General features: G+C 39.2%; 1 protein-coding gene across 1 annotated transcript in view; it reads left to right on the forward strand.

The window, feature by feature from the left end:
* Positions 1–12584, forward strand: part of NCKAP5 (NCK associated protein 5) — a 1139016-nt gene that overhangs the window by 713941 nt on the left and 412491 nt on the right. The window contains exon 6 of the mRNA XM_056117696.1: positions 1024–1111. Within this exon, the coding sequence (XP_055973671.1) occupies positions 1024–1111 (88 nt within the window). The remainder of the gene's footprint in view (positions 1–1023; positions 1112–12584) is intronic.

Below are 12584 nucleotides of genomic sequence, written 5' to 3' on the forward strand. Positions count from 1 at the left end.
CATTTTGACTATAATTGAAGAAAGGACCTAAAATGCATGACATGATTCTATATTATTTATTAAAATTTACATCACAATATCAATAAATTTATGAAATATTTGAGCACTGAGGAGTTTTTAAGTGTTAAAGGGGGCAGCTTAGAGTATAGGCTATATATGGGATGAAAAATTAAAGACCAATTAAAAATTCTCTTAGTAAAAATTTAAGGTAGATATAAAAAGGTGATTGAAATATGAGTGGATGAAAGGATATTGATATTTCTAAGAAGTAGTAACAGTATGAGACAATGATTGGAAACATAAATGGGTGTATATGTTTTATTTATTTTTTCTCTGTAAATAGTGAGAGGATTTGAAGTGATCTTTCAAAATAAAAATTAAACCAAAATATGTGCTTAATATAACCTATATATGTGCATGTATAACCATAAATGTGTACTAAAATCTATGTTTAAATATGTTTATTGTCTGAAATAGCAAAACTTATGAAGAAGTTAAATTACATTCTTTAGGACACTAGTGATAAATTGGCACGCTCAATTCTTTAAATACCAGGAAGTAGTTGAAAAAGGTAAAATAGATTTTTTACTCTGACATAGAAAGATCTACACTGAAAGACCTGATTATGTATAGATTGAAAGTATGCACTTACAAAATGTTTGATGACTTTGAAAACGGATCATAAACAATGTGAGGAATTTTAATTAGATAATATTATGTCATATTAAAAAGGAGCAGCTGAAAATAAAATAGAGATAGTGAAGAAATTTGTAAGAGTACATGTTTAAATCTCAGTATAGAGAGATCTGAAGGTTAAAATAAAAGAGAAAATGCATACAGTCTGGAAAAGGGCTTAAGGGCTTTGTAACATATTCTTAGTAATAAGAGATAAAAGACAGAAAAGATATATCTAAGTATTAGCTTAGAAATATACACTGTAAAATAATTACCACTAACTGGAACAAACCTGTGCTCTTGGGAAACCTCTTTAAAGAAATTATGCATTTTTTTCTTGTTTCTTAGGATGGAAGAAACAGTGCGGAATCTATTGCAGAGTCAAGGACGTCCAGAACAGAAAAGAGAAGAAACTGTTAATATAATGGTCTATCAGGTACACCGTGTTTCTGATTCTCGCCTGGATTCTAGTTGTCTTATTTTTCTTTGTTTTTTCTAACTGTTCTTCCTGTCCCGGAAATAAATAAGCTAGTATGATACAAACCCTGTTTCTGAAAGAAATACACTTCACTGTTTAAAGAATCACATACAAGTCTAACTCATTCATTTTTTGAATTTCTGCTGTGAAACAAATGGTACATTTGGTTGTTGGTACAAAACTAAAGTGTATAGTGATGCAGATACAGTGGATCAGAGATAAAGAGAACTAGTGGTAGGATATTCCAGCCTAGATAATGGTACAGTCGTATGAATTCGTACTGCATGTTCTGAAAGAATAAGGTTCTCAAGGTATCTGAATAATGTTCAGATTACATAAAAAGTTTGATAATGAAAAAAGCCACAGGAAAGCTAGATGAGATCATTTGCTATTTTGTGTTCACAAGATGGCTTTGTACTTTGGAAATGTGGAATCTAAAGTCCAAAGGAACCAAATGGCCGTTGGTCTATCTTCTTCCAATAGAATTCCCATGGTTCTTTAACACTGTTCAAGTCATCAGACTGGGAAGCACAACACCTAATCTGAATAAAGTCCTACTTATCCACTCAGAAGAGAAGGTTCTGGTAGGAGAAGGAAAAGAAGACACAGGAAAAAGAACACAGACATTGGAGCCAGAGAGATAATATAGTACGTAACCCTCTTGCTTTACATGTGGCTTTACCTGGGCTCCATCCCTGGTACTGCATACAGTCTCCCAAGCACTGCCAGGGGTAAATCATGAGCTAAGAGTCAGAAATAAGCCCTAAATAGGGCAGGTGAGGTCCAAGTCCGCTACCCATAACACAAAAAAGAACACAAGCACAGTATATAGATAAATTGAGAAATTTAATAAAATCACAAATAGAGATCCAGCATTCATTGCCAAATGTACATGGTGAATTTAAAAGAAGACACTGAAGAATGCAAAGAAGTAGGTAGACATTTGAAGTAACCACTGGTATGTCAGTTTTTTTTTCTAGCTGAAAAAATAGTTGGGGTAGTAAAGGCGAGCAAGAATTTAGCTTATGATATCTACCTCCTGATTCAGGGCTCTGCAACCTAACTTCTTATGATGAACATAGGAAGTAATCATACAATGTTAAGAAATGTAGACATATTTAGCTTTAAAATATCCATGTCTTAAATAACCCATCATTGGAACATTTATAGAATCATCTTATGAACTTAGGGGCTACTGCCCTGTGACCCAAGTGGCACAGTGTTGGGGGTAGACATATATGCTTAGAGTAGATTAAAGTCACCTTCTCAAAGAAGGTATAAAAACCAGTAAAATTTGTTTTCTAAGGAAAGGATGATATTCTTCTCCAATGAATGGGAATGTTGACCTAGGGAATGTGCTCAGCTATTTTTTTTTAATTTAGCCATTGTGGGATATACGGAGACAAAGCTGTTCATGATTTGGTTTCAGTCATAGTGTTCCAACACCCATCCCTTCGTCAGTGTACATTTCCCACCATCAATGAACCCTGTCTGTCTGTCTCTCTTTCTCTCTGTCTCCCTGTGTGTCTGTTTGTCTGTCTGTCTGTCTCTCTCCTTTTGAGCGTTATAACTTGCAATATATACTGAGAGGTTATCATGTTTGTTTCTTTCCTAGTTTCAGCATATAGTTCTTATCCAAAGTGATCCTTTCCAACTATCATTGCCATAGTCTTTCCTTCTCTATCCAATTTCCTTCTTTCTCAGCACCGGAGGCAGACGTCCAATCATGGACAAAACATCCTGGACCATGTTTCTTCTGTCCTTGAGCATTAGTCTCATAAAATGTTTTTTTTATGTCTCACAAATGAGCGTGATCATTCTGTGCTTGTCCCTCTCCTTTTGACTCGTTCCACTCAGCAGGATTCCTCCATCTATTTATCACTATCACTATCATTGATTTGCTTGAGTGGGTGCCAGGAATGTCTCCATTCATCTCTGTCACATGCTAGTGTAGCCCAATGGCATATTGGGGGCTCTTTCAGGGTCAGGGGAATGAGAACCATCATTGTTACTGTTTTGGGCATATTGAGTACACCACAGGTAGCTTGCCAGGCTCTACTGTGTGGGCAGGATACTCTTGGTAGCTTGCTGGGCTCTCCGAGAGGGATGGGGGCATTTGGGGCAGCCTCTAATCAGTTTTACAGGTGTTCCCAGTCAGGCATATATGCGGGCAAGATACTCTCAGTAGCCTGCCACGTTCTCTGAGAGTGAGAACTATACAATAAGAAGTAACACGGCTGCCAATGCAGCTACGCACTTCCGGGAGCTTGGTTTTATAGTACCTAGATCTTGGCCATCAATGGAGTTACATGGCAGTTGAGTTTCATGGGGCTGAGTTTCCCTCTCCACCCGGAGAAGAGCCCCAGCAGCTGAAGACCTCCAGGACCCAGCAACAGCTATGCTAAGACGAGCTCCATATGCTCGTACGAGCCTCATGCACGAAGGAACTGGCAGAGGAACCCAGGTGTGCGGGACCCAGGGCTGAGATCTCCTAGCTGCTTGGCTTGGGACTGGGCCTCCTCCACCCAGATCCCCCATCTTCCAGTAGCTAGACAGTTACACCCACCAACTGCCGTGTAAGCCCGTCAACAGCAAAGATCCAGAGACTAAAAAAACAAGCTCTCATCCATTTATAAGTGAATTTAATAACTTGATTTTTCCTAACAACTACATAGTATTCCATTGTGTAGATGTACCATAGTTTCTTTATACAGTCATCTGTTCTAGGGCACTCAGATTGTTTCCAGATTCTGGATATTGTGAATAGTGCTGCAGTGAACATAAAGGTACAAGTGATATATCTGCTGTGCTTTTTTAGGGCCTCAAAGTCTATTCCCAGAAGTGGTATTGCTGGGTTAATTGGAAGCTTCATTTCTAGTTTTTTGAGGAATGACCATATTGTTTTACAAGAAGGCTGGACTAGTCAGCATTCCATCAACAATGAATGAGAGTCTTACTCTCTGCGTCTGTACCAGCACTGATTGTTCTTGTTCTTTTGGATGTATGCCAGTCTCTATGGTGTGAGAATACATCTCATTGTTGTTTTGATTTGCATCTCCTTGATGATTAGTGACATAGTGCATTTTTTCATGTGCTTTTTAGCCATTTGCATATTTCTTCTTTGAAGGAGGTTCTGTTCATTATTTTCTCCCCATTTCTTGATGGGGTTGGACTTTTTTTTTCTTATAAAGTTCTATCAGTACCTTATATGTCTTGGATATTAAACCCTAATCTGATGGGTATTAGGTAAATATTTCCCTTTCCATGGGCTGTCTCCCTATCTTGGTGACATTTTCTTTTGAGGTGCTGAAGCTTCTTAGTTTAATGCAGTCCCATTTATCTTTGCTTCCACTTACTTGGACAATGGTGTTTTCACTTTAAAGATTCCTTTAGGTTCCATGTCATTGACACCACTTCAAGAAATAAAAGAGGACATGAGGAAGTGGAGACACACACCCTATCATGGGTCAAAGTATTAACATTGTCAAAATGGTAATACTCCCCAAAGCATCATACAGATTCAATGCAGTCCCTCTAAATATTCCTATGACATTTTTCAAAGGCATAGATAAAACATTCCTAAAATTCATATGGAACAATAAATCCCAATGAATAGATAAAGCAATTCTTGGGGGGAAAAATGATGGGGGACATCATCTTCCCCAACTGCACACTGTACTGCAAAGCAGTAGTAATTAAAACAGCACAGCATTGGAATAGAAACAGACCCACCGACTAAATGTAGTAGAGTTGAGTATCCTGACATGGGCCCTCAAATATATGGCCATTTAATCTTAATAAAGGAGCAGGAAATGTGAAGTGGGGCCAAGAAAGCTTCTTCAACAAGTGGTGCTGGGAAAATGAAGTGGATATATATATATGGTCAGACTTCTTCGTCAAGACTTTGAATGATCGGTTTGAGGCTCTGCATGTTCCTAGAACTAACAGATGCCATTGGGCTATGCTAGCATGCAACAGGGATGAATGGAGACGTTACTAGCACCCGCTAGAGTAATTCGATGAATAATGGGGGATCAAGTGATATATATATATACACACACACACATATATATATATATATATATATATATATCACAGAAGTCAGATCAAATATCTGTGTCAGAACTGAATCCATAAGTTACATAGAGGAAAATGTAGGAAGGTACTTAGCTTTCCTGGTGTGTTGTTGCCTAAGAGTCAGTACAAGAACTTAAGTTCCTCATGATCTGAATCTTTTCTAGGTTTATATCTGCTTTGGAAAAAGTCAGGAGATATATATATATATATATATATATATACACATATATATATACATACACATATATATATTTAATGGGACTTGATTTTCTGCTTTAAGTAGTTCTGTGCAGCCTACAAAAGTCATATGAACCTGAAATGTTAGTCATTTGTTCTATCTCCCAAGTAACTCCCCGGCTCCAATTAGAACTAAATAATTCAGCATGACACCCATGCTTTCCTGATCTCCTCACTCAGGCTCTATTTCATCCAGGTTCTTGTTTCCTTTTCGCCATTCCTGTCTAATATCTCCAACAAATTATTAGCCAAATCTTTGGCCCAGAACCTTAACAATTCCATCAGATTCCATTGCGTGAAAATGGAAATGACTTAGAAATATGAATATATATTTTTTAAAAAATTGTTTTAGAGCTATTCATTCTTCCCTCTCTGGAGAAGATAGATGTTAACTTGAATTAGTGCCGCATAGAAGGGATTTTCAGACATTGCTCTCAGCCTCAGCATATGGAAAATGAAGAGACATGGGTTATATCATCCATAAAGGTCATTTATGCATTCACTAAATATTTCATGAGCTTTAATGTTCCCTGGGAATTTTAGAAATGAGAATGGAGCTTAAAGTAATTGTGCTATCGAAAGGTCCTAGTCTAAGCGAGTTTCTCTTCCTCTCAAAACTTCTAGTATTTTAACTATGAATCATAGTAACAAGTAGATTCTGTGAAATGTGAATACATAGTGGATGGCATTTGGCAATGCTTCAGGAATTTGGGGAAATGCTGGGAATTTTATTGGTTTGTAGTATAGTATGTTATTAGCACACCTGATTCTGATTTTTCCAATTTCAGTTATCTCTCACAGGAGCCAGAAATTCCCATAAATCTTAGGAACTGTCAAAAAGCTGGAGCTGCTTTAATTTTCCACTGTAGTACAGTTTATTTTGAGTCTTGCCATTGATCTAATGTAACAATAACACAGCAATGGCTCTCTTTGTTCTAGGTCCCTGCTAATTACTTTGCATGCATTAAAGGGTGGCCATATTTTTTTAAATTTTATTTTCATAAGGTTGTTGACATTAATTGATTGCATTCAATATTTATCACCAATTCCACCACCATTACACCTTGCCACCACCATTATTTCAAATTTTCCCACCACTATTCAAGCCTGCCTTCCAGGGACAGATGCTAGATAATTTATTTTCTATTGCTTATTATGAATATCACAAGAGGTTGTGCAGTTGGTTTCTGGGCCATGCACTTCTGTATTTCTAAAATTGTAAATGATTGGGGTCCAGAGACATTTTTGTAGGATGTTAATCCATTTTGAGATTCATTTGTAAGTCTCTAGATCAAGGTCATTAATGCATTGCGATGGCGCCCTGAGACAGTTCATGGGCATGACAGCCAGGACCCATAGTGGGCGGGGACATGGGAAGGACAGCAATGTTCTCTACTGCCATGTGGCTTGATTTTTCTTTTGGAAGCATATGGCCACCAAGAATTTATCTGGAGTGGGTGGAGAGGGGACACCTGCTCCATCTGAAGTGCCCCAGTGGAATTGGCTCGTACAGGATCCAGAGAGACATCCCGTGAGCTGCTGTCTCCCAGGATTCATTGCTGAATCTCGGATTCAAGGCCGTTAATGCACTGAGATGGCACCCGGAGGAAGTTTGCAGGCATGACAACCAGGACTCCAAGTGGGTGAAAAGATGGGAAGGGATGGCACATCTCCACTGCCAGTGTGTACATATTTTGTTCGAGGAGTATATTTCTGGATAACTCTCCTAATTTATTACCTGCATAATTCATAACTTGCATAATTTAATATGGATTAATCTCAGAGAACTATGAGTGCTACTGTTCAGCTCCTGAGGGTGACCTATCTATCATATGGCAGTTACCATGAACAAGTGTTGCCATTTTTCAGTCCTTGACTCAGTTTTTATTTATTTATTTATTTTAATAATGTAGGAGTACTGCTATTTGTTCAGCGATTGATTAAGTTGATTGAGTTGGGCATGAACTCCACATTACTTTTTTTTAAATTTAATTTTATCACCGTGAGAGAGAGTTACAAAGCTTTCATGTTTGAGATTCAGCCATACAGTGATGGAACGCCCATCCCCCCAGCAGTGCACATTTTCCACCGCCTATATCCCTCCCTCTATGGCAGACAATTTCCCCAATACCCTCTCATTTTGGGCATTATGTTTTGCTCAACATTCCCCACCACTGTTCGAGCATACTTGCCAGGGGCAGATGCTAGCTAATTTATTTTCCATTGCTCATTTTGAATATCATGAGAGCTTACACGGCCACAATTGTAAGTGTAAATTTCTAGTTTGTAAATAGTCAGGTTCCAGAGACATCTCTGTATGGCACTAATCCAATTTGGAATTCAAATGGGAGTCTCTGGGCCAGGGGTGTTGGTATGCCAAGATGGCCCCCGGAGGCAAATTGTGGGCATGACAGCCAGTTTATTTGGCGGGCAGAGACCCGCGATGGGGCAGCTCTGGCCTTCTGCTGCCATGCAGCCTGGAGATTCAGTCCTGGAAACGCATATCTGGGCCTTGCTTGTGGAAGCTCTTGGTCCCCGGGATTTCATCTGGAGTAGGCGCGGAGACTGCACCTGCTCCATCTGGGGTGCCCTGGTGAAATTGGCCCAGTATGGGGCCTGGAGAGAGTTCCAGCGCTGTGGTGCCTTCTGAGACTCTGCTATGTCTCTGGGGCAGGGCTGTTGGTGTGCTAAGATCCACATTACAAAATTTTCAGCAGATTACATCTTGGTGAGGACCATCCTGACATGGTGGAGGCAGACTGGGGGATATGGCGTCAATTTTGGATTGTGGAAGCAAGTGGTTGCTGGGCGCTTTGCTTGGGCGGGCCACCAGGCCAACCGACCCCCCTCTGATTTACACCAGTCTGTTCAGCCATGTGCAGGTCCAAGATTAACTGTGGCTTTTGAGATTTACCTATGGTTCTCTGAAATAAGGCCAATAAACGAGCTTGTATAGCTGAGCCGGAGATGGTTTGTGGATGTGGCTCCCATATACCTAACTTTTGGTCATTTAATTTCTTGGTAAACTTGGTCCCAAGGTTTTGTTGTCTGGCCATAGGCACAGTGGCAATTATGGACTATCAGGAAGCCTGAAGGCACCATCAGGCTTCTGATGCACTTGTCCGATGGGTACAGTTTGACCTGTTGGCAGCACCATACCCCTAGATGACTCAGTTTTAATAAGGGGTGTTTTTATTATTGTAAGTTTCATGCACAAAGTGTCATTGGTAATATTGTTTATGTAGCCACATTGTTAAAAAAAAAAACAAACCTAGCTTCGAATCCCTCTAGGATTTGACTTCACTGTAGCTTATTCAATACAACACACAATGTCAAATATTGTGCTTGATATCCTGTACTATCTCCATTTTTATACATGAAAACACAGGTTTCAAGAAGTAAGCACTTGCCCAAGAATGCCTAGCCTGGAAGTAACCTAGAAGAGATCCAAGTCTAATGTCACCCTTACTTCATACCCTTAGTTCTCTATGCTGATAAATGAGAGACAGATAAATGATGGGGGGCTAGTTGGCATTGTATCAGGACTTTTCTTTTTTCCTTTTTTTTAAATTTTTATTAGAAAAACCCCATGAGGTACAGTTGTAGACTTACAAATTTTTGTGCTTGGGTTACAATTATACAATGATAGAGTACCCATCCCTCCACCAGTGCCCATTTTCCACCACCACTGATGCCAGTATCCCTCCCAACCCCATTACCCCCATCTCACCCTGCCTCTGTGTCAGGGCATTCCCGTTTGTTCTCTCTCCTTTTGGAAGCTGTGGTTTGCAAAAGAGGCATTGAGTGGCAATCATGTTCGGTTTATAGCATACTTTCAGCATACATCTTCCATTCTGGGAGGATCCTCCCAACACCCTTTATTTGGTGCTCCCTCCTTTATCTGAGCTGCCTTTTCCCGTAGCACGTGCGGCTGGCCTCCAAGCTATGGAGTAAACCTCCTGGTACTTATCTTGGCTATTCTTGGGTGTTAGTCTTCTATTTTATTACTTTATGTTCCCCAGATGAATACAATCTTTCTATATTTGTCCCTCTCTGACTCATTTCACTTAGCATGTTACTTTCCATGTAATACCACTTGTATGTAAATTTCATGACTTCATCTTTTATAACAACTACATAGTACTCCGTTGTGTAGATGTACCAAAGTTTCTTTAACCAGTCATCTGTTCTCAGGCACTCAGGTTTTTTCCAGATTCTGGCTATTCTAAACAGTGCTGCAATGAACAAACAACTGCAGATGTAACTTTGACTATACTTTTTTTTGCCTCTCTTGGATATATTCCCAGGAGTGGTATTGCTGGGTCAAATGGGAGCTCAATTTCTAATTTTTGGACAATCGTCCATACTATTTTCCAAAAGGTTTAAACCAGTCGGCATTCCCATCAGCAGTGAAGGAGGGTTCTCACCACATCTGCGCCAACACCTGTTGCTTTTGTTCTTTGGGATGTGGGCCAGTCTCTGTGGTATGAGATGATATCTCATTATTGTTTTCATCTGCATCTCCCTGATGATTAATGATGTAGAGCATTTTCTCATGTGCCTTTTTACCATTTGGATTTCTTCTTGAAAAAGTTTCTGTTCATTTCATTGCCCCATTTTTGATGGGGTTGGATATTTTCTTCTTGTGGAGTTCAACCAGTACTTTGTATATCTTTGATATCAACCCTTTGTTGGATGTGTATTGGGTGAATATCCTTTCCCATTCTGTAGACTGTCTTTGTATTTTGGTCACTATTTCTTTTTTTTGGGTTTTGCCAACTTTGTCTTCAATGTACCTTATGGTTTCTGGTCTGATATTGAGGTCTTTAATCCATTTTTATCTTACTTTTGTACATGGTGTTAGGCAGAGTTCTGAGCCCATTTTTTTTTGCGTGTAGCCGTCCAGTGATGCCAGCACAATTTGTTAAAGAGGCTTTCCTTACTCCATTTCACATTTCTTGCACCTTTATCAAAGATTAGATGATCATATGATTGAGGGGAGATGTCAGTGTATTCAACTCTGTTCCATTGGTCTGAAGTTCTGCCTTTGTTCCAGTACCATGCAGTTTTAATTATTACTGCATTGTAGTAGAGCTTGAGGTTGGGGAGGGTAATGCCTCTCCATGTCTTTTTCCAAGAATTGCTTTAGCTATTCATGGGAGTTTATTATTCCATATGCATTTCAAGAGTGTTTTCTCCATTTTTTTTGAAATGTCTTGGGTATCATTGTAGGGGTCGCATTGAATTCGTACAATGCTTTGGGAATTATTGCCATTTTGACAATATTAATTCTCCCAATCCATGAGTAGGGGTTATCCTTTCTTTTTCTTGTGTCATCAATGATTTCCTGAAGTAGTGTTTTCTTTTTCTTTGTAGAGGTGCTTTACTTCCTTAGTTAAGCTGATTCCTAGGTACTTGATTTTCTGGGGTACAATTGTGAAGAAGATTGTTTTTTTCATGTCATTTTCTTCTCTGTCACTATTTGCGTATAGGAAAACTATGGACTTTTGGATATTGATTTTCTAGCCTGCAACTTTACTATATAAGTCTATTGTTTCTCGGAGTTTCTTGGCAGAGGTTTTAGTGTTCTCTAAGTATAGTATCATATCGTCTGCGAATAGTGAGTGCTTGATTTCTTCCTTTCCTACCTGAATGCCCTTAATATCTCTTTCTTGCCTAATCGCTATTGCAAGTACTTCCAGTACTATATTGAACAGCAGTCGAGATAGTGGGCATCCTTGTCTCGTCCCTGATCTTAGAGGGAAGGTTCTCAGTTTTCCCCCATTGATGATGATGCTTGCTGTAGGCTTGTGGTAGATGGCTTTAACAATATTGAGGAAAGTCCCCTCTATCCCCATTTTGGCGAGCGTTTTCATCATAAACAGGTGCTGGATCTTGTCAAATGCTTTCTCTGCATCTATTGATATGATCATATGGTTTTTATCTTTTCTTTTGTTGATATGATGGATTATGTTGATTGATTTCCGAATGTTAAACCATCCTTGTATCCCCGGATGAATCCCTCTTGATCATGGTGTATGATCCTTTTGATGAGCTGTTGAATTCTATTGTATCAGGATTTTTCAATTTTTGTTTAGAGTACTATCTATCTGTTCATTTTCCCATTCATTTATTTGCCAATTCATTTTTAAATGGCAGTATTTCATTCATTTTCTTTTAAAATATGTTTAAATCTTTAAAAATGTAATCACCATGATTTATAAAACTGCTACAGGTTTGTTTGTTTGGTTTTTTTGGGGGCTGGAGCAATAGCACAGCGGGTAGGGCGTTCGCCTTACAAGCGGCCAACATGGCCGACCCGAGTTCGATTCCTCCGCCCCTCTCGGAGAGCCCGGCAAGCTACCGAGAGTATTCGATATGCCAAACACAGTAACAACAAAGTCTCCAATGGAGACGTTACTGGGCCCGCTCGAGCAAATCGACGATCAACGGGAGGGCCTTTACCTTACAGGTTTTTTTTATATACAGAGAACATTCCAGCACCACATCTTCACCAGTGTCCTTTTCCTTTCACCATTTTCCCAATTCCCATTTTATCTTCCTCCCCCATAGGCTTCCTGCTGACCAGATTTCATTTCTGTTCCACGTGGGCAGTTTTCATTCCCCTACTTTCTTACTTTATATCCTGCAGATGAGAGAGATCCTTCTTTGTCTGTCCTTCTTCTGACTCACCCCACTTAGTGTGATGTTCTCCATATCCATCTATATTGCATCGAATTGAATTATATCATCTTTTCTTAAATTGGGTAGTTACCCTTTTTATATGTATCATGGCTGCTTTAGCCAGTTTTCTGTTCTTGGACAAATGGGTTGTTTCAAGGTTTGGACTTTTGTGAATAGTGCTATATGGTCTGTTTTTCTGAATAGCAGTAATGCCAGTATCTTTTCTGAAAAAAAGATTTTGGATGCTTGGAGTGGATTCCATGGGGTGAAATTCCTGGTTCATATAGATTTATTTTTAGTTATTTAAGAAATTTTCATATTATTTTCCCAAAAGGTCGAACTGTTCAATATTCTCACTAGCAGTGAATATTGCCCCCTTTCCCTACATTGACATTGCTTTATTCTTTGATATATGCACCAGTCTCATGGTGTG

This window comes from Sorex fumeus, unplaced genomic scaffold, assembly GCF_029834395.1.
Source record: "Sorex fumeus unplaced genomic scaffold, SorFum_2.1 ptg000035l, whole genome shotgun sequence".
NCBI lineage: Eukaryota > Metazoa > Chordata > Mammalia > Eulipotyphla > Soricidae > Sorex > Sorex fumeus.